General features: G+C 36.4%; 1 protein-coding gene across 1 annotated transcript in view; it reads right to left on the bottom strand.

Moving 5' to 3' along the window:
* Positions 1–22,865, bottom strand: part of LOC129004524 (probable Rho GTPase-activating protein CG5521) — a 247,406-nt gene that overhangs the window by 93,531 nt on the left and 131,010 nt on the right. The window contains exons 24-26 of the mRNA XM_054433140.1: positions 16,880–17,005; positions 14,700–14,876; positions 2,612–2,722 (exon numbers count right to left, since the gene is read on the bottom strand). Coding sequence (XP_054289115.1) covers positions 2,612–2,722; positions 14,700–14,876; positions 16,880–17,005 — 414 coding nt within the window. The remainder of the gene's footprint in view (positions 1–2,611; positions 2,723–14,699; positions 14,877–16,879; positions 17,006–22,865) is intronic.

Raw genomic sequence — 22,865 nt, 5'->3', positions numbered from 1 at the left:
TCTTAGCACACAGGGTAAAAAGGCTCGGCCTAGGCCTATCCAAACCAAGAACAAGCCTAATGAAGATCATAACTATAGGACTTACACAAATACTGACCAAGATTTCCCCCACTTCCCTTACACTTTGGAATCTGGCTACAAACCCCCAATAGGCTACAAACCTAATAGCCCATTACAGTTTTTTCAATTGTTTATGACAGATGAACTTTTAGAAACTATTGTTACTGAGACAAATAAACATGCTAAGGTTGTCATTTCTAATAAGAGGCCGTTGCAAAAAAATTCAATCTGGCACTCGTGGACGGATGTAACGTTAGAGGAGATAAGAGCATTCATCGGAGTGGTTCTAAACATGGGACTCAATACTAAACCCTCGCTGCAAGACTACTTTGCTCAAGATTGGCTTTATAATCAGCCATTCTTTAGCCGTGTATTTTCTAGAACAATATTTTTTCAAATATTTTGAACTTTACACTGTTCGAGTACTGGTGGTACCCAACCAGCCCGATCACGAGGGGACAAGCTAAAAAATATAATTGCTTACCTTCAGACTAAGTTTACAGAGTACTTTGTCCCTCCATATGAGATTTCTATGGATGAAAGTACAATTTCGTTCAAAGGAAAAGTGTACTTCAAGCAGTACAACCCCAAAAAACCGATTAAATGGGGTCTAAAGGTTTTTGTTGTATCTGATGCCACGTCAGGATACATTTTCACGTTTGAGCCATACTATGGCTCAGCTACATCTCAGATATTACCTTATCCTGACTTGCAATTCACTACCAGAATTGTTTTGCTGTTGGCACTAAGAGTGAAGCAAGTATGTGGGCCAGATTGCGGTTTCCACATATATACTGACCGATTGTATACAAGTTTGTCATTAGCTCAAGAGTTGCTAAAGATGAAAATGCATCTCACTGGTACAGTTAATTCAAATCGACAAGGTAATCCCAGTAATGTAAATAAGAAAAGGCTAAAGGGTCTTTTGAAGAAACATGAGACAGCAGCCTACCGTCACAAAGACAATGTCTTGGTGTTAGTGTGGCGGGACCAGAGACATGTAATCATGATGAGTTCGTATCATAACTCGGATATGCAATTAGTAAAAAGAAGAGAAAAAGGAAGAAAAGAAGATGAAATTGTCTCCAAACCAGTTGTTGTATGTGATTACAACGAGAGAATGGGAGGAGTCGACACTGCCGACCATTACATTTCGTCCTACATGTTTGTTCGGAAATCTAAAGTGTGGTGGAGAAAACTGTGGTTCTGGCTTATGGAAGTATGTGTTGTCAACAGTCTCCTTCTATACAACATGGACTTACAGAATAAGGGGAAAACTCCCATTGATTCGAAGAGATTTTGGGAAATGCTGATCACTGAACTTGTTTCTGGTGTACGTAACAAATCTTATTCACAGCGAGGTCGTCCTTCTTCAGCTGACCAAGAAGATAGGCTAGATAAAAAACCTCATTTTATTTATGCCAATGAAAAAAGCAACAGCAAGGACTGTGCTGTTTGCAGCAACAGGAAAGCTGGACAGAGAAGAGAAACAGTGTATTTCTGTGCTACATGTGCAAGAAAACCAGGCCTTCACCCAGGGCAGTGCTTTGAACGCTACCATACCCTGAAAAACTATAAGATGTAATGAGGTATGTCTAGTTCTTTGACAAAAACACTGTTTAAATTCTTATATAACTTGTGTTTATTTTATGTTATTATTATTTTAGGCCTATTCTTGCTTGTGATTGAAGCGGAGTAGCGTACAAGCGAGATAAAATATTTAGGCCTAGTTCTTGTTTTATTTATGTTTTTCAGCTAATACAGTTTTGAAGAAAAAATACTTTTTCTCTTTACATCATAAATATTTGGTTTCTAAGCAACAGCAAAATTAATATTGCCTAAAAAGATATTAGTCGCTACAAAAACTGATATTTTCAGAAAAACTTTTTTTTGCAAAATTTCATATTTTTCAATATATTTTTTTTTTTCGCATAAAATTGTGTCTTTTAGCTATGAAATCACTTCAATATATATATATATAAGGACATACACAATGTAAATAAAACACTTTTATACTCTTATTTCTATAAAAAAAATTGTAAAAAATCTTGTTATTCCAATTTTTTTATTTTCTCAAAAAATTTTTTTTTTTTTTTTTATGAGTAATGTATAATAATTTTTTTAAATATATATACTGGTTTCTATATCCTAAATATGATCTTTGGTTCATACAGAATTAGGAAAAAAATTACCAGCATTCTACAAATAAAGACAGTATTTGTTTTTTTGGCAAATAAATGAAGTGTGCAAATTTGGCTAAAATTAAATGGAGCTGGTGAGTAAATGGGCCTCCCGTTAATTTGAGTGGAAAGGGTTTTTACATTGTGGTATGTCAAAAGATTCTTTAAAACACTGTCAGAATCACAATAGAATCAAATTCACAACAGAATAAAATTAAACTTCCACTGCTATTTAACACCAATATAAATTGATCTGTTTGCTCCAAAATCTTGGGGACATATTGAAGTAAAACAGCAAGAAAAATATCTGCAAGCGTCAGAGTAATAAATAGGTTAAGCACCTTGTTTTAAAAGTGTATAGCTATTAGTACCTCAACAATCCGAGGTGGTATTTCTGGGTAGTATTTGAGTAGCACTTGAGAATGGTCAGTGAGCAGCAGTAGAACGTCTGATGCAACTTGGGCCACTGTCTTGTGATTGAACTGAAAATAAAACAAATCCACATTAATAAGTACATAAAGCATTTGTTGGAACCTTCAGTCTTTATTTATGAATGAGGATTTAAGTAAATCAAAAGAAATTACAGGTCAAAACTAAAAAAGTTCAATAGCTAGAACAAAATACCCCCCTTGCTGCAAACCTCCAGCAGCTAAGGGAATTTCTATATGCCTGATTGGATTTTCACTAAAATATCTATTTTAAAATGTAATATTTATCCTCTAATAAAATAACATTAGTTCAATTAACAATTCACTGCGATGGTTAAATTCATACGCAACCTAGGTGCATTTTTGACCGAAATATGAGTGAAGGATGAGTGTAGAATAGTGTGAGATAATCTGTGTAGCTTTGTTATTGACTAAGATAAGCTGTTTCATCAGTCAGGATCATGTATTTATAGTGTGGATAATCTGTATGAATTAAATTCACCACTATATGAACGAGTATTTAATAATGATTTATTTACAAATGAATTAAGTTGTGTGTTGAATCATAACATAATCAAAACACAAGCAACAGCTGTTACACAACAAATATGAAAACAAAGCATAGACCAAAGGCAACACAGCTGTGGCTAAGTTGACGCAACATCAGCCCCCCACAGAGACTGGAAGTCCAGGAAGCTTGAGCTTAACATTTCGTCCATACCGAGTTGTATAGCTTCTGAATGATGCTGGGTTTGGAGGGTTGAGGGATGTGTTTGGAGGTTGTATATTTTGAGGCTCTTTGATTGTTGGGTGATTACACTTTTCGGGTAACATATATGCAGGCTTCACCCTGTCTATGCTCACTCGCACTTGTTTGCCATTCTGTGATATTACTACGGATTTTTCATCACGAGAAATTACAGGATATGGTCCGTTGTAGCGAGGCTGTAGAGCACGTTTCACAGTCATCTCTTAGGAAAATATCGGTGCACTTTCTAAGATCCTGAAATATAAAAGTTTTGGGTTTGACATGGCGTGAAGCTTCGACAGGTTTGATCGAAGACATGTGTTGACGGAGTCGTACAACATAATCAGAAGGATCTTCATGCCTGGATCCGTCAACAGGGAGATCAAACAATTCTCCTGGAAGTCTCAACTGTTGTCCGAAAACAATTTCTGCCGTTGATGCTTGAATATCCTCGCGGTACGCACTTCTTATACCTAGGAGGACAATCGGAAGAGCTTCCAGCCAGGATGAATCGTGATGACACATCAGTGAAGCTTTGAGATGACGATGGAATCTCTCCACCAATCCATTTGCACAGGGATGGTAACTGCAAGTCCTGATTCTTTCAGAGCCGAAAGTTCTTCCAAGGGACTTGAAGAGGGATGATTCGAATTGGCGGCCTTGATCAGTAGTTATTCTTGAAGGAGCACCATAACGAGAAAACCAGCACGAGACTAGACCTTCAGCGACTTCTTCTGCAGTAATCCCCTTTAAAGGATGAACCTCAGGCCACCTAGTGTAACGGTCTATGACTGTAAGACAGTATTTGTATGGTCCTGCTGGTGGTAAAGGTCCAATTATGTCAGCATGGATGTGCTCAAAACGTGATGATGGCAAAGAAAATGTTCCTAGAGGAGTATGAACGTGTCGTGTTACCTTGCAACGTTGGCATCGCTCACAAGTACGAGCCCAGTTACGACAATCTTTTTGAATACTTGGCCAGAAAAATCGATCTGCTACAAGTTTTGCAGTAGCTTTAATGCCTGGGTGGCTGAGGTCATGTAGCGAATGAAATACCCTCTTCCGTAGTTCAACTGGAATATAAGGTCTTTGGGTCCCTGTGGAAGTGTCACAAAAGATGAATGAGTTTGTTCCAGGGATTTGGATCTTCTGTATTTTGAGAGACGAATTGTTGTTGTTTATGAGGTTGATGAGTTCGTCATCTGAGCTTTGTGCTTTTTCAATTGACTCAGGATCCAATGAACATGAAATAGCCTCTACACGTGATAACGCATCGGCAACAATGTTTTCTGAACCTCCGATGTGTTTTATGTCAGTAGAAAACTCGGATATGAATGAAAGCTGGCGTAGTTGATCAGGTGGAAGTTTCTCACGACGTTGATGAAAAGCAGAGATGAGTGGCTTATGATCCGTAAAAATGGTAAATGCCGTGGTTTCCAAAAAATGACGAAAATGCTGTACTGCTTCATACACAGCAAGAAGATCACGGTAGTACGCCGGCCAAGAGCTTTGCTTTGGTGAAAGTTTCTTAGAGAAGAATCCAAGTGGCTGCCAGGAATTTTCAACAAATTGTTGAAGGCAAGCTCCTACGCTAACGTCAGAGGCGTCTGTAAACAGTCCAAGAGGGGCGTCGTGTTTCGGATGAAATAGGAGTGTCACCGACGACAAACCAGACTTGCAAGCTTGAAACGCTTCCTCAGTTTCCGGGGTCCAAGGCACAGGAAGTGATCCCTTGCTATTTGCACCACCAAGCAGAGAGTGTAAAGGTGCTTGGAGTTCTGCGGCTTTAGGTAAGAATCTACGATAGAAATTGAACATACCTAGGAACCGTCGAAGACCACGCATTACATTTCAGGACATTTCACGTATTCCACGCATTTCAGGTAGTTGGTACTCCTGAAGAGCAGATATTGGTCTTGTGGAGGGTAGACACCTGATGCTGAAACTTTGTACCCTAAAAACGTCACTTCAGGCATTGCAAAAACACACTTGGCCGAGTTTACAATAACGCCATAGGAATGGAGTCTTTTGAAAAAGTCCTAAGATGTTGCTCATGTTCTTCAATTGATCGGGAAAACACTAAAATATCATCAATGTAGCTGAACGTAAAATATAGGTTTTGTGTTACTTCATCTATGAAACGCTGGCATGTTTGGCCAGCATTACGTAACCCAAAAGTCATGAATGGAAACTCGAAAAGGCCGAATGGAGTTGTGATAGCGGTTTTGCATATGTCATCTGGGTGTACAGGGATTTGTTGGTATGCTTTTACTAGATCTATGACAGAAAATACGTTACAGCCTGAAAGATTATTTGAAAAATCATGAATGTGTCGAACAGGATACCTGTCAGGAGTGGTGCATGCATTCAATGCACGGTAGTCTCCACACGGTCTCCATCCATTTTCTCCTTTCGGCGCCAGATGCAGGGGTGAAGCCCACAGACTGTCTGATGGACGTGGTGCTGTACAACATTTTACCATCTCGGCAAATTCACTCTTTGCAATGCTGAGCTTTTCAGGGGCCAGTCGCCGTGGTCGGCAGAATACAGGGGGTCCTGGAGTCGTGTGTATGTGATGTACTGTCTGGTGCTTTACTTCTCGAGGCAATCCTGGAGGGCGAGTAATTTCAGGAAATTCATGTAAGATTTTAGAGAGGGGAGAAGTAGTGACTACGGGTTTTACGCTACTTTGAGTCGTAACGGAAAGTTGTCCTCCTGTAATAAGTCCAGTTTTGGCATCGTGAAGTCGCAACAAACGACAGTCAGGAAGCAAATGGTAGTAACTGAGGAAGTCCGAGCCAATGATTGGAACACTGACATTTGCAACTGCGAACCGCCATGCAAAACTACGGCGAAGGCCAAGGTCCAATGTCATAGAACAGGTTCCGTAAGTCTTGATTGTACTACCGTTGGCGGCACTAATTTCAAAGTCTGTAGATGTGCGACGGTCTCGTAGAAGACGTTTTGGATAACATGATACGTCAGAGCCGATGTCGATCAAGAACCAGAGTCCTGACTTTTGATCCGAAACAAAAATTCTGCGGCTGGGTGCTTGACAGTCAGCCGCCGCTGTTACTGGCCGTCTTTGGAGTTTCCCGCGTAAGAGCAAGGAGAAGTACATTTTGAAGCTTGTTCACCAAATTTGGCATGATACCAGCAAATTTGGCTTGTAGATTTGTTCTGATCTTGATTCGGGTTCTTTGATGTTTTCTTGACATGATTGGTCGAACGATCGTGCCGGAGGGATACTTCGAGTGCATCAATCCTTTCTGTCAGTCTCGCAACAACAGCAGTGAGATCGTCATTAGACTGTGTGTGTTCTTCTTCTGCGACAGGTGGCATGTCCGCCGAGCCTCCTTGATCTCCGAGATCGGCGTCGACATTACTCCCGACAACATCGTTGGAGCTATGATACAGGGGGAAGGAAACTGGAACTGTGTAAAGCAGTTCGTCGAAGCCATACTTCGGGATAAGAAGGTCGACCTCGATCGGCCTTAGTTTTCTGAGGAAACCAGAAGGAAAGCCCTAGGGGCGTAGTAAAAAAGGCCTAGCCTGAAGTAATGTGCGAAACAGTTCCAGGCTAGTGTCCTAGGAGACGAGGGGGTTTTTTAGCCGGTAGTCCGGGGACAATGAGCCCGCGGGAGTCCGGCACTACTGAGTGGCCATTGAGCACCTCAGTGTGCGTAAATGCATTTTTACCTCCTCCCCATAAAAAAAAAGACTGTGTGTGTTCACGAGATGTAGTAGCATTTACCGATACTTATGGTGTTCTTGTAGAAACTTCAATGATTTTATCGGCTATATCTGCAAGTTTATCGAGTGGAAGTTCATTTTGAGCAGTGAGAATCGCTTGAATGTTAACAGGGAGACGGCGTAGCCAGAGTGCTCGAAGGATGCTGTCCTGTAGTTGGGCTGGACCGAGCAGAGAACGTAGGTGGCGTAAGAACTGCGATGGCTTGCGATCTCCGATATCTTCGTCGCTTATCAACTGGCGAACACATTCTTCTTCACTATTAGAGAGCCTTTCAATTAGCTTCGAACGAAGTACCGCGTAACGATTTGTTGCAGGCGAATTTGTGATTATGTCCTCTACTTCCACTGCGTAACGTGTTTCAAGCTGAGAAACGACGTAGTGGAACCGAGTGTCATCGCTTGTGATGCCTGAGATGGTGAACTGGGAATCTACCTGAGCAAACCATAGACTAGGTCGATCGGCCCAGAATGGTGGAAGCTTTACTGCAACTCGATTTACTGATACATTACCAGGGTCGTTGCGTTGCTGAACGTTGGTGGAAAGTTCATTTCGTTGCTCCTGTAGATTTGCCAATTGAGCTTCGATTTCTTCTAGCGACATTGGTAATATTGATGTAGGAATGTCGTGCTTCTTGTTGTCGTTATTCGGGGTCACCAATATATAGTGTGGATAATCTGTATGAATTAAATTCACCACTATATGAACGAGTATTTAATAATGATTTATTTACAAATGAATTAAGTTGTGTGTTGAATCATAACATAATCAAAACTGAACATTTTTTACAAAAACAAGCAACAGCTGTTACACAACAAATATGAAAACAAAGCATAGACCAAAGGCAACACAGCTGTGGCTAAGTTGACGCCACATATTTAAGCCCAATGATCAGAAACAGGCTGGGTCCAGTTTTGAACCACCTTAAAGCTTTTGATTTCTCTCGGTTTACTGAGTACGTTGGTTTTCTGCAACGGGGAAGGTAATAGAATAAGAATAAGAATATGTTTATTGTCTTTCAGGCTACATAAGCATTAACAATGTCAAATTTACAGCAGAAATGCCAAGTCTCTATACTAATAATTAGGCCTAAAGGTAATATCACATATCATAGAAATATACAATTCATAGGAACTTTACAAGAATCAAAAACTATACATAACAGATTTCAAACATTAAAATTCTATCTGTTTTAATAAGAAAAATACACTAATTGAATAGAAAGGATTTTTAGATAACCACTCATAAAATTTGTTCTTAAAAACTTTAACAGTATATTTCTTACTAAGATTAATTACTTTATTATATACCTTAAGGGATAGTACTACTACATGACTAGACAGTGATTTGCTGAGCATGTTTTTTATAGTAAAATGTTAATAGTTTAGTATGAAATGGATAGTTTTTACAATTTTGACCAAAATATGTTCATAAACCAGCAAACTGCAATGGTAACTTAACCTCCATAAGAATAACAGAGGAATTTTAAATTATTGATTTAAAAAATAATTTTCTCTTTAACCATTTAGCACATAACAACGCTTCAGTATGCTAAATTATTTGTGTTTTTTAGGGATGGACAGGTCTCAAAATATTGGGAAATTTCCGGGAAATTTAAAATTTTGTCCTAAAAGATGAGATTTTATTTTGATCCAGGTTTTTTTGAGACCAGATTATAATAAAAATGCCTGCAAAAGGCAATGCAATACCCGCAATACAGGAGCGTGTTGTGTTTGCTTCGTAAAGGTGTTCTTATTTAATGAAATCTTTACATGTAAATATTGCTTTAATTCTTTTATAATTTTTTTGACATCGCAAATGATGAGAAGCTTTGTTAAGTGTAAGCAGTGTGAGACATGTTTTACTACTGGCCAAAACAAGTCACTCCAAAATCATTCTAAAAGTAACATTAAGACTGAAAAATTTTTACTTGATACTTTAACTACTTAGACTGAGCAAAAAAGATTTTAATATAATAGGTAATTGTACAATTCGAACATGGAAAAATAATAAACATTTGATATTTAAAGTAATAAAATCTGGTACTCCAGCCCCATCTTCAAATTCTCTAAGGGTCCTCCACTTCTTTCTTGTCCTCCTTAGACACATGCTGCTGGCCCTTAATGTCGCACAGATGGTTTTTACCCTCATCCAGTTCATCACTAAACTGCAAGGTTTCTTCAATTTTTCTGTTAGGCGTTCTACCACTGCTCAGAGCAAGGTCTGAAACTCTTTGCCTAGCATTCCGTCCACAGACGTGACTAGTGGGGTGAAAGAAGCATTTCTTGTTTCCGTTAGTGTTAAGTATTTTCTCTTCTTCTCTCTTTCTGCATTCTCCAAAACTTTTTCGTATGGGAGGTTCAAGTACGATGGAGCATCAGTGTCAACGACACGTACATCGAATAATGCTTCCGTCTGAACCTCCCATACACCCCTACAAGCCAAGTCTGCTTTCAGTGCTGCAGCATCCAATGACCCTTGCTCATAGATAATTGGTTCTCGAACACAGTTTCCCCATGCTAGCTCCATCAAGCTTCCAAGAGTATTCCTTACCTCATTACGTCTTCTTTTTATCAACCCACCTGTGCGACAGTTAAGGTCATGTTCCATACTGAAGTTATTGCCACAGCCATCACATGAAGAGGGGAGGTGTATAGGAGTTTTTCCATATCTTAGTGCAAGAGCATCTCTGAACTCCAAAGGAGGAAGATCTTAGTTTAGTTTTTTAATGGAACACATGACAACCATCCACTGTGTTTCGCTTTATTATTTGCTCCTTGCAATATAGTTCTTTGTTTTTTTAGAGGAAGATTTTGAATGGTTGATTTCAAAATGTTTTCTTCTCTAATCTTCTCTCCTCTTTCAAGTTCTTTTTTGTAACAACTAAGTGTTCTTTATGTTCTTGAATACTAAATTTACTCTTAGTTTTTAGGGAGTCTATAATGAATTTACAACATTTCCTTGAAGCTCGGAACAATGCTTTTCCCTGAGCAGTAGGATCAACTAAACCAATTCCTCCATTTTTTTACTTGCAGATGTAATATTTTTTGTTCATCTTGGTTTACATGAGAGCCAAATAAAGCAGGAAATAGGTTTTGTTCTAATGAGTTTTTTATCAGATTAAAATTAATGTCTTCACTTTCAACAACTCTTTGAAAAAAATTCCATTCAGCTTGTATGGATTTTGTGGCAACAGCATGTGCAGATTGTGGATATTTTTCAGCTACATTCACCAGACTTACCAAATGACTAGTCCACTTTTCTACCTTCTTTTTAATAAAGACGTCTTTTTCTGTTTTGTCACATCCAACAAATCCTCCTAAAAACTACTCCAAGTAACAACCTCTAATCCTGATATGTTAGCTAGGTCTAATGTTGATGGTTCAGATCCAACAATCAAACGGGTTTTGTGAGCTAGTGGGTTGTAACCATATTTAGGCCCAATTTCTTGTAATTTCTCCCACCACTTCATCACATTAGAAAGTTTTCCTTGGCATGATGAGTCATCTGCATACCATACTTGGTTTGTATCTGGGATGGTTTTTAATTCATAAATTAAAGGCAAAGTGGCTAATCCATACAATATTATAGATTGTGGGTCTTTCTGAGTAACACCTTCCCTGCTATACAGCTGTTTTTTACTTCCTGGCATAATTAATGCAGCCTTACTCTGGCATGTGTTGAAAATGACTCTTGCAGCCCTTGGCCATCTAGTTCTTGCCTGCCATAACGCGTGAACTCTGTTTATCTTGTTGAAGGCATTGTCAGCATCAACCATTATCATACAGCTGTCTTCTTCAGTTTGACATTTTTCTTCATATTGGTCTCTCACAAAATGTATTGCACCTTCTATTCCTGCTTTTAATCCTACACAGAGTTGATCAGTGCCACATATGTCAATAACTTCATCACCAGCTGCAAGAATTATGTATTTTGTTAAGATACGGTGAAGCTCTTCTCCTATACCCACCGGTTTAACACCAGGGCATTTGTCGATTGCAACCAACCGATTAGCCATAAGAGCTTGTATTTTTGACCAAGGTATGATTTCTTCATTTAACTTCATTGCTAATTCAGCAATTGACGCTCTTAAAAAAGCACTTTTCTACCACGCCTTAGTAAAAAATCTGCCCATTGTTCAGAAATACTCCCTCCTGGCCCTCCACTCCCATGCAATTTTCTTGCAACTTTTTCTACATGTTCAGCCTCAATCTCAACTGACTCCAATCTAGGCATTTCTTTCATGTGACTTTCATGTGGTAGTTTTAGCAATTCCGGATGAGGTATTGTGCCATTTGGATGTTTTTCTTTCAATACATCAAATACTGCGCGTCTATCACCATCTATTATAGTATCAGGACTTAATATGCCTCCTTTATTGTCTTGACTAATAATCTGAGATGCTTCTTTTATTTTTCCTCTTTGGACTAATCTATTGAATTTAGTTTTAATGAACTCTTCATTATCATTGTATTTGGCTTTACTCTTTGATTTTAGGGACCTACTACATCGAATCGCTTCATCTATTAATTCATCATAACATCTATTAGTCCACTTATCAAGTCTTCTTTCAATGAATTTTCTAATATCTTCCACCTGTCTTACCATGTTTTCTTTTGTAATATAACAGCAATGAAACATATGAATCGCTCGGAACATTCTTGACCATTGGCTAAAAGTAAAATGTCTTCAGCCAACATTTTCACAAATCCGTCACCTATAGAGCCACAGGGTAGGTTGTATTGTAATCTATTGAGATGTATGACTTTTTCCCAACGAGACTTCCAATCTGAGGTAATTTGATGTTCTTCTATAGAACTATTTGTGTTGAAAGATTCTACTAAAATTTTACATTCACCCAAGTTATCCAACTGTAAAAGCTTTGGTTGATATAATGTTTCAGAATTTTTTAAAGGACAAGGTGTTTTAGGAGAATGGGTATGTTAATGAAATAGCTTCTCTTATGCTTTTTAATTTTAATTGCATTATCAACTTTTGGATTGTCAGTATTTGTTACATAATCTTCAGCTTTACCAGTGCCTTTACAATTTTAACTATGAATTTTAAAGGCTCTATTAGTATATTTCTTTTCACAATTGGGACAAAAATCATATCTATCTATGTCAAACAGAGGCAAAGGAGAAGGTTCGACAGATAATTGTGACATTTCTGTTATAGCATCTGTAAATTCTGGTGTCACTTGTACTTCTCATAAGGGCACATCTTCTTCAGGGCACAGTGACTCACTAAAAAAAACTGCTGCTGTCACCTTGCCACTGGAAACAAGGTCTCATGTATGTCTTGTCTCTGCCCATCGTTGTCTGATATAAACCGGTGGACGTGCTTGGAATGTCAGGTCTTGTCCCTCTAACTATTGAACAATCAGAATTAGGGTCTTGCCATGGTCTGGGATTTGATTCAACATCCACACAAAGGAGTAATAAAGTAATTAGTATTGCAAATGTGTAATTAACATTTCTGTATTTAGTTTTATGAATTAGTTTCCAAATTAGTTTGTGTTTTCCATACAAAATCCTTTCCAAACTAATGTCATAATGTATTGACTGTTGATTAAAATTAGATATCATCATCACACAGTTCATACTATGGAAATTACTTAATGCCTCTTTAGCTTCACAAGAATACAAGGAATCCAATACACAAAGAAGATTTAAAAGAAAAACTCTTATTAACAAAAATGTTTTCTTCATGATTATTCTTACTGGATTGTTTATAGGTTAGGATAAAATTTACCTCTCATATTTTTCCATTCTTCTTAAAGATAACGGTAATTCACATAATTCAAATTTGGAAATAACTTTTTGGTAAAATAAAAACATACCATAAAGCTAGTAACAAACTGAAAATTTAAAAAAAAATCTTTAAATAATTTGGAGTGAACATTTTTTAATATTTTGATTATTATAGAACAGATGATATTTTTACTGATGATATATTTAACAAATACATTTCCGGTTATGTATGTGAAGGGAAATCTCAACTCGAAATGTTATGAGAAATAAAAAATCCCGTCTCGCCTTGTCTCGAACTAAAAATCCAATCTCGTCCATCCAGAGTTTTATTTTTTTTAAGCTCTACAATAATTTAGAAGGAAATTGCAAAATTGTATGTTTTTTAATTTCTTAGACTGATGTTTTAGATTTAGACTAAAAAATTTGGTAATTTTCAAAGTTGAACTACAGGCCTATCCTAACCGATATCACCATGTTTCCTATGCGTAAGAGTTATTTTAAATAAGGTAAACCTAATTAATTTTTTTTCATACTGATGTTTTTATTGGTGTTTGTTGATTATACATTTTAAATATTCTTGCCTATTATTATTATTTTTGTGACTAACCAGTCATATGTTATAAATCAGTAGATATTTAAGAATGTTACAAAATCAGGTAAAAATGTAGAACGTACATTTTCCGTTATGTAGTCTATGAGAAGGGAAATCCCTTCTAGAAATGTTATGAGAAATAAAAAATCCTGCCTTGTCTTGTCTCAAACCAAAAATACAAACTGGTCCATCTAGAGTTTTATTTTTTATTTTTTTAAGCTCTACAAAATAATTTAGAAGGGAATTGCAAAACTGTATGTTTTTTAAGATCAAAAATTGTAAAAACAAATTTTTATTTTTCACTCAATAAAATCTCATATAAATCGTTCCCATCATCGGATAATGGTGGTATGTGAGCTCATTTGAATATCGTATGTTTACACGTTAATAACAAATTAATCAAAGCCCAATCATTTTTGCTCAAGTTATAATACTAATAGATACACGTATATAAATATTAAATATATGTATTTGAATGGATGGTGTTTTTGGCCTCTGGGGACATCAAATTGAAAAAGTAAATCGTCGTCGAGTCCAAGTCTTACCATGAGAGGTAAGAGGTTATTCCCTATGTGGGGAATTGAGTGAAACTAGTTGATGGCTTTCCAAAAACTCTTCTTATCAAATAGAAACCCGATTTTAATAACTACTTTTTTCAATGAATATAAATTGTGGAAGTACTTATTTCTATTACATAATTTTCAATAACTTCTGGATCAATAAAAAAAAAACTAAAAAAATGTTTTAAAAAATCTACCTGTATAGCCTGAAGAGCCTCATTTAGGATTTATAAATCAGATGGTCATTAGACTAATCAGGTATTCTTGACTGCTGATTTACTTATTGTAATAAATAGCGACATGGATGTCCATCTAACTTGGGCTGGAAGGTCAGAGGGGTTTAGAATAACTCCCATTAAAGAGGGGGGTCTGGGTGGCCTCTCCCAGAAAATAGTTAAAGTTTAGGTACACAATTTTTGATTTTAGGCTACAAATTTATTTTATTAAACACCTCGGTAATATGCTTTAACTATTAACTTTTATGATCTTACTGGACAATCTAAGGAATGTGGTTAACTTGGAGTTTTATTGGAGGGGGTGAGCCCACCGTAGCCCATTTTGGTGGATGCCCATGGACAGCAATGGTTACAATGGCCTATACTAAGGATATGTTGTGCATGTATTTACCCTCAAGGCTAGAAGTAGCGTGTTGATGGCTTCCTTTATCTTGTGATGGGCTGGAGAGGAGGTAATCTGACACAGTTGCTTGTATACGAAGATACCAAGGCTTGAAAACGCAATACACCGAGCGACTCCAGCGCTCTCTGTCTTGCCACTGCGCAGTAACATCTTCACAACGTGTTCCTGCCACACACAACCATACATATTTATGCTCTCCTACAAATGAACCTTAACTTAATGAATTGAACTACGAAATTTCAAGGGGCTAATTCCATGTTTAAATAATGGGGGTAAGATTTTTTAAATAAAAACTCTGGTGCAGCAACAATGTTAATATCTTTAAATATACGAGCATTTGGCCCATCCCAGATAGGGGAATTGAGCATTTATTAATACTTAATATAATTCAGAACAGCTAGTTTACACGTATAAGGACAAATTTGAGCAGTTTAAATAGGGAAAATCATCTTGTAAACAAATGTCACGTGACCACCTATTTGTTTCATCCAATTACAGGCCTATATAATAAGCATTTTAAATCCGATAGTTTTACAATAAAACAGCAATTGTGTTGTTTTGAAAAGCCTTGAAGTGAGATTGGCGGCCAATTCACACACACTGGTTTTGGGTACAATAGCTACATACCACCTTCCATTACATACTACCATATATTTTCTCTGCACTCTATTTTCAAACCCAGCAGTACGGTTACTATTTGGTTTTTCTTGTCAGTGCGCAAGTTTCTGAACAATACAGTTCTACTGTGGTAGTTACGGTATGGTACAAATAGATTTTGGATTCTACTGACACCCTGCAGCTTATTGGACAGTTTTCTAAAGACCTACTACAGCGGTTGACATTAGTGATGGGTTGGTACTTCACATCAAATGTCAGTTCCACCGGTTCTTGGTAACAGAACCGGAACCGAGAACCGATGGTGAAATGTTGGTACCGGTACCTTCGGTACCGATATTGCCGCGATCGCGGATGAAGACAATGATGTTACCGCGATCCCGGGAGATGATTATGACGTCTACATGGCCGCAAGAGATGTTCATGATTTTGCCGAGATCGCGGGAGACGATGATGACATCTACACGATTACATTTCCGTGACTGCGGGAGTCAATGATGATGTTAACATGGCCGCGGAAGATGATTTGATCGCGATGACGATGACGTTACTGCAATACCAGGAGACGATGATGACGTCTACATGGCCGCAAGAGATGTTCATGATTTTTCCGCCATCGGGGGAGATGTTCATGATTTAACCGCGATCGTGGGACGTCCACACGATGACGTTTCCATGACTGCCAGAGTCTATGATGATGTTTACAGGGCCGCAGAAGATGATTTTGCTGCGATTGCGATCGCGGGCGACAACGACGATGACGTTACTGCGATACCGGGAGACGATGATGACGTCTACATGGCCGCAAGAGATGTTCATGATTTTGCCGCTATCGTAGACGACGACAAAGACGTTTATGTGACCTCTGGAGTTCATGATGATGTCTACACGGCCGCAGGAGATGTTCATGATCTTGCCGCGACCGTGAATAACCGTGATGATGTTTCAGTAATTGAGAAAGATATTTAGGATTTTGCAGTGATCTCAGAATACATCGATTATCACAGTATTACTTTGAGTATGGCCGGACTAAAAATACCAGGCTGGAACACCTCTATATAGTACCTGAAATATGGTAGTTATTTGATGTGATAAGAAGGGTTTGACTTGGAAATTGGCTAGTTAGAATGTTTCATTGCTGCATACATTTTTTTACTTGAAAACCCCTCTAATAGCCTATCCCAAAAATACTTAAAATGTGTTTGGTTATTTAGGTGTGTTTTTTTTTGTACAAATAAGTTAAATTTTCTTAATCCTTAAGTTTTGTACCAACCTATACTAAGGCAAAATAATGTAAAAATCCTAAAAATATAAAATTAGGTACCGATGGTACCGGAACCAAGAATCGCTTGTGGCTAGGAACCGGTACCGGTACCGACTTTGAAAAAGTGGTACCAATAACAATATATTGTATAGCAAATATCAATAAGACAAGATTAAACATACTATATACTAGAACAGTTAAAATTATTGAAGTAGGAACTTAAGTGAAGTAGTTATTTCACCTCTGATTACTCCTTGTTGGTTACACATTTTACCTGACATCAACTTACCTTTGCATCGGTAGCTGGTCTAGCAGTGAAATCTTTGGCTGTTGGTTGAAGCATTGGCATTTGAAAAAGTACTTGAGGAAAACTCAAGAATGACCCCAGGATAGACATTGCTTCTGTTCTGGGAGTCTGCAGAAATCATAATATTGTATTTTAATTAATTTTCAAGTATGAGGTTCTGTGTAGAGAACATATGTAAACAGAACCTGATTATGAAACATTAACCAGTTTTCATGGTCATTAGATAACAACCAAATTAATTAACTACAATATATTATTGTTAGGTTATCAAGCAACATTTAAATTAAGGAACAGAGTTAGATAATTACGATACTTGAATATTATAAAAAAACATCCAACAGATTTAAATCTATTTGCAAAATAACTCAAGAAGGTTACCAGATATCTTTAAAAAATATATATATAAGCCTATTCTTTAGTAAAAAAATGTAATAAAGAAAGCAGGTGAATCCATACTATGGTCGCCAAATGTGCAGTTGTTTATCTATTATTTATTTATTTTTTCAAAAAATACAAATTTCAAAACACATACAAAAGCCACAACAAAAATTTCCAAGCCACAAAAGCCAATATGGCTTGTCTGCAGCAATTATTCTAATTTTGTTATTTCACAGTGCTTTTTTATTCAATCAGTCTTTGTTATTCAATCAGTCTTTTGTTTCCCTTGTTTTTCTGTAAGAATTCAATAATATATCAAACCAATCATAGAATTTAAAGTAGTCGGATTTTAACAATTATTAATTAATAAACAATGAAAAAAGTAACAGTAATAAATGGATTTAAAACCATTAAAAAGTAACAATAATAAACATTTGGAACAGTGAACACTGAACAGTGAATAAACTATTAAAAAAAGTAACAATAATAAACATTTGGAATTGTGAACAACAATAATAAAATATGAAACACAGTTATCTTTAACTCAGATCTAGATATAAATTCTTTAACATCTTCTTTAAAACTCTACAGTAACATATATTCATCAGCTGTACCGGTAAACTGTAAACTGTTTAACAATAATGGAACTAAATATTCCCTTGTTCTTTTAGAATATTTATTTGTTGTTCTAGGCACAATAAAGAACATTTGCATTGAGTTGTAACTATGAACATTAAGGTTTTTGAACTCATCTGAAAAATAATAATCTGTTGTAATTAAAAACATAAACAGCCCATCAACTGGCAAAATGTTGACCAATTGATAACCTAGCATGGGATTATCAACCAGATCTAACTTCATACTTTATACAATAAGAAATCTTTTCAGAGCATGAATGTCAAAAAAGTTGTACAATATCTTTGGAAGATACTCCTAGAATAGGTCAACGTATAAGAAAAGATGCTGTTGAAATAATAATAGTAGTGATGGGCCGATTCCTGAATTGGTCGATTCCGCACTCGATACCGATACCTGTTAAAAATTCATTTAATAACACATATAACTTATGTGTGCTTCTCGCTATTCCTATAAATAAAGGAGCATGTTATTTTTATTTAATCTTTATACGAAAAGATAACTGCATTGCTATTGATTAAGGTTACATAGATTAGGTTAGCCTATAAGGATAATAAGATACTTCAAGAAGACATATATTTAACATATTTTATTAAATTAAATTGAGACAACAATCACCAGTTATGGTAGGCCTAAATGTTCTCTGAGTTTTTTGTTTGCATAGGAATTTGTACATCTAGGCATACAATGAATGTTCCATATTGCTTGAGTTATAGATTCAAAGTCAATATCAAAGTCATCTTCAATATTGTCATCATCAATATCACTTAAACTACTAAAAGAATCACATAAAAGTCATAGGGTTCGTCACATCACTGGAACGGAGATCATAACCCATATTGAACAACTCACTACGCACGCACAGCAAACAAACAACAAAACGAAAACACAAGTTTAACAATTAATTTGCTATTTGCAAACTCACGACAGCTGTTTTGTTCAGTCAGAGAGAAACAACATAATAACGATAATAATACATTTGTTTATTGAACGAATGTTACCTTATTGCCTTTGTTCTTGTAGAAAGATGTTAAATCCTCCAATATATTTCGCCACTGTGTGTGGTAAATAGATCTTGTATGTAATGTAAATAGATCTTCTCATCTCCCTGATGATGCCACACACTGTGGCGAAATATATTGGAGGATTTAACATCTTTCTACAAGAACAAAGGCAATAAGGTAACATAGTTCAATAAACAAATATTCTAGTTCTTGTCACTGGGAAATACATCAAATAAGCTTGATGATAATACAAGTTTGGCCCAGCAGACAGGTTTCTGCTGGACTAGTTTTGCCGAAGTTTGGTTAAGTTGACCATGTGAGTAAGTGCAAGTTTTCGTTTTCGTTTTAAGCTCAAGGAGCAGTTTTATTTTTCGTTTTAATTTTTCTCGTTTAGTTTCTCACAGGCAACTTAAGTCAACTTATTTTTTTTGTAGTAAATTCAGACTCTGTGAGACTTAGGCTAGGCTAGGCCTATCTTAAGCTAACCTTTGTCTGTTTCAGGTTAACACTCATACCTTAACTCCGTAGGTAAGCGGGGTGACTACTTAGTTTACTAGTTGTCTAGTTAAGTAGCTAAGCTAGTAGAGTGTCAAGTAGTTATTGCCCACAGAGTCACGTCAAAATTATCGATTCCCCACAAGCTCCCCTAATTAGAGTGATGATTATAAGCGTGGTGTCTGGTAACCCGCTACGTTCGCCCCGAGCTCCGATAACCAAGGCTATCAAAATGAGGCTATCCTAATCACTATCGACTCCTGGGAAAATCCCCGCAACCCGACTCGTGCGATTCCTGGGACTTTGTTTATCGTACAGGTGGCGTAATTTCCCACGTTTCGTCTTCAGGAAAATTACGTCACAAATGAAATGTACATAAACGGGTCCGCGGAATTGGCTAACTATGGAACTCGCTAACCCCATGTTAAATGCCCTATCTTAAAATTTGGTCGATGAGAGGAACTCGCTAACTTGTTCGGTTTCGGAATTGGCTAACTCCGGAACCCGCTAACCCGCTCCAGAGCCGGGTTAGTGACTTCCGTACTAGGACAGAATTCGCTAACTCGGTCCCTCGGCGGAACTCGCTAACTTCCAATCACAAGCGTCGCGCGCCGGCCAATAGGAGCAAAGCACGAAGATTGTTGGCCAGTGTTGCCGAAAGTGTAGTACCTACGATCGTATCGGTACCATAATATCGTATCCAATGAATAATTCGCAGTAAGAGCAATGTGGTTGATGTTAAATAAGTATATTGAGAAGTAGGCTATGTTTATTATTATTGTTATGATTATTATTACCTAGCGTGGAAAATGCAATATTATATTCTTATTTTAATTGTTGTTTATTCGTTTGTAAAAAGATAGTTCGTTCGGTTATTTTGTTGATGAAATATTTATTTTCATAGGCCGTAATTTGCTCCTTTTCAAATAAATTGCATTAAATATATGAAATGCTGCAAATAAAATTATCAAGTTCGTATTTGGTAGACCGGGTTTGCAGCCGTGAATGATTTTCCTTGATAGGCTATAATATGGCTCTTTAAAGGTCTATTTTATGTCTGTCATGCGGGTTATGGTTTTTGTTATCACGTATTTTTCTAGTATTCGTGGTTATACTGTATGATTACCCAAATAGTTTCGAGTCGTAATGTTAATCAAAAATAAAATAGGCTCGGTATTTGTATAGGTAGATGATATACTTAGTAACATTAATATTAATAATTTAAACCTGAAACGTGGAACAGTTTATGACAATATTTCGTCTTTACTTTAGTCTAACAAAGGAATTTAAATGTTGTTACATTATTTATGTTGCTGGAAAAATGTAACATAATTCATTTACCATAAATTGAAGCAGTATTAGGCCTATAATAGTGTCTCCTGTTCAAGTCAACCAACAATTAGCAACTGTAAAAATATTATTAATTATTAATACTGAGTTTATTATAATAAACTTTGCCTATTATAGACACAGTATCAATACACTTAAATTTATGATATAAATAATACGTAGCGTAGATTTATTGTTTTCCACATAAATGTTTTTAAATGATTTTACATGATCCGTTTAACACTTTTATGACTATTTCATTTTTTAATTTTGATGGAAGAATATATTTTTTTTAATTCGTAAAAAATATTGTAAAATAGTCCCTAGCTCTTTCACCAATCATTATGCTAATTACTGATATACAATTTAGATTATATTCGTTTCTTGAATAATTTTCACATTTAGGCCTGCATAAATTTTCCTCTTTTCTTCATCTACTTCTTAGGGTTGATTTGTTGATATTTCAAACCTTACAGTTGGATAAATTATAATTCTACTTTTATATGTTGTATCATATATTAAAATAATGCTCCGGTAATTGCCGTAGACCTGCTATGCCTAGAATTTTGAGGATTAAACTGCCGATCTACTTTAAGTGTGTTAGGTCTAAACGTCACTACAGAAATGTATTTTATTAAGTGTTAATAAATATACTTAAAAAATTTTTTTTGCAGGCTTCCCATTTAGTAGCATGGGTGCCGATCGTCAAAGTTTTGGCCTATTTTGATTTAAAAATTCTTCTGAGTTAAGACCTAGTTGTTATATATTCTTTAAGCTTAGATTGAAACTTTTCAGCATCTTCTATTTCCCTAATATAGCCAATGAATTTTAGATGAAGAGTAATCAATAAAGTGGTAATGTATATGGAGTGCATTAAATATTAGTAAATTCCTATTATCATATACCTCTTATACCAAACATCCATCGCTGACCAGTAATGACTGGATAGATTTCGTCAAAAAGTTTCAAGTTTTATAATACTTTATAATGTAAACAAGTTAACATGGCAGTAGGTCATGAGATCCATTTATCACTTTCCTCTATAAAATATTCTGGAATAGAGAGGCCGTGCCTTGAGAAGTTCCTCGACTTTCTTTTTAGAATTCCTGAGAGGGAGTGACTTTGTGTTCTTGTCCAGATGGTTGTAGCCTGATTCCAAGGACAGGATTGCAGTCTTTTTGCTTACTCAGCCTGCAGAAAGTTAACCCGTCCCGTAGGCTATTTGAACGGGTTGTTCTCTATAAATTTTTTTAACGTATATTTCATAATGTACTAGAAGAATTAGACGTTTTCCAATGACTTATGTATTCTAAAGTTATAAAGGAAAGAAATTGATCTTATGTCTTACGTGTTTTTGGTTTATTCAGTATGAATTGTGTATTTCAGTATTTTTAAGAATTGTTGTGATTCTAAAAATTGACCCAGATGTTCCTGTTTGTTACAATTTGTATGAGTGGTGGTTATAGATAAAGAGACAGCTGATTGTTTCCAACAACAAAGCTATTACGTTTTCCTACAGTTACCTATCAATGTAGGCTATATGTTCCCTCACTGATTTGAGAAAGCAAAGTGACCAATTCGCTCATCAGTGAGACAATGTTATCATTGTCTCACTCACTCCAGATTTGCAACGTGAAGGCACGAAATAGTGAGCGCGTAACATACAGACAAGGTCGTATGCGCGCGACGTACATTACCTAAATACCTGCAGAATAACTCCTCTTCATCGTTGACCAGCCTGTGCCGGATATATAGCGTCAAAGTCCTTACAAAACTACTATTTACAAATAAATAAACATATATTTAAAATATACTTACTGTGCATTGGCAGCGACATTGACAGCACTGGCTGTAAATCAGCTGGTCAGCTGTTGTATAATTAAATGTAATATTAAAAGTTCACTTCTGTGTAAAAATATGTCACGTTTATTTACCAATTTATTTTTTTTATGGTAACTGTAGGAAAAATAAAATGTGCAGCTCGAGTGCAAAGTGCAATTGCTCACTAGTTGCACAAATAAATACTGTTCAGTACTTCATTCACAACACTCGTCCTTCATTAATTTATGCTCATTCTGTTCCTGGTATCATATAAAAAATGTAATATCATAGTGTTCAAAAATGGT

The sequence above is a fragment of the Macrosteles quadrilineatus genome, unplaced genomic scaffold (genome assembly GCF_028750875.1).
Source record: "Macrosteles quadrilineatus isolate MER2022 unplaced genomic scaffold, UCM_ALF_1.0 Scaffold_1__1_contigs__length_201487025, whole genome shotgun sequence".
Taxonomy (NCBI): domain Eukaryota; kingdom Metazoa; phylum Arthropoda; class Insecta; order Hemiptera; family Cicadellidae; genus Macrosteles; species Macrosteles quadrilineatus.
The sequence above is the reverse complement of the archived record's forward strand: the minus strand, read 5'-3'. Positions and strand labels throughout refer to the sequence as shown.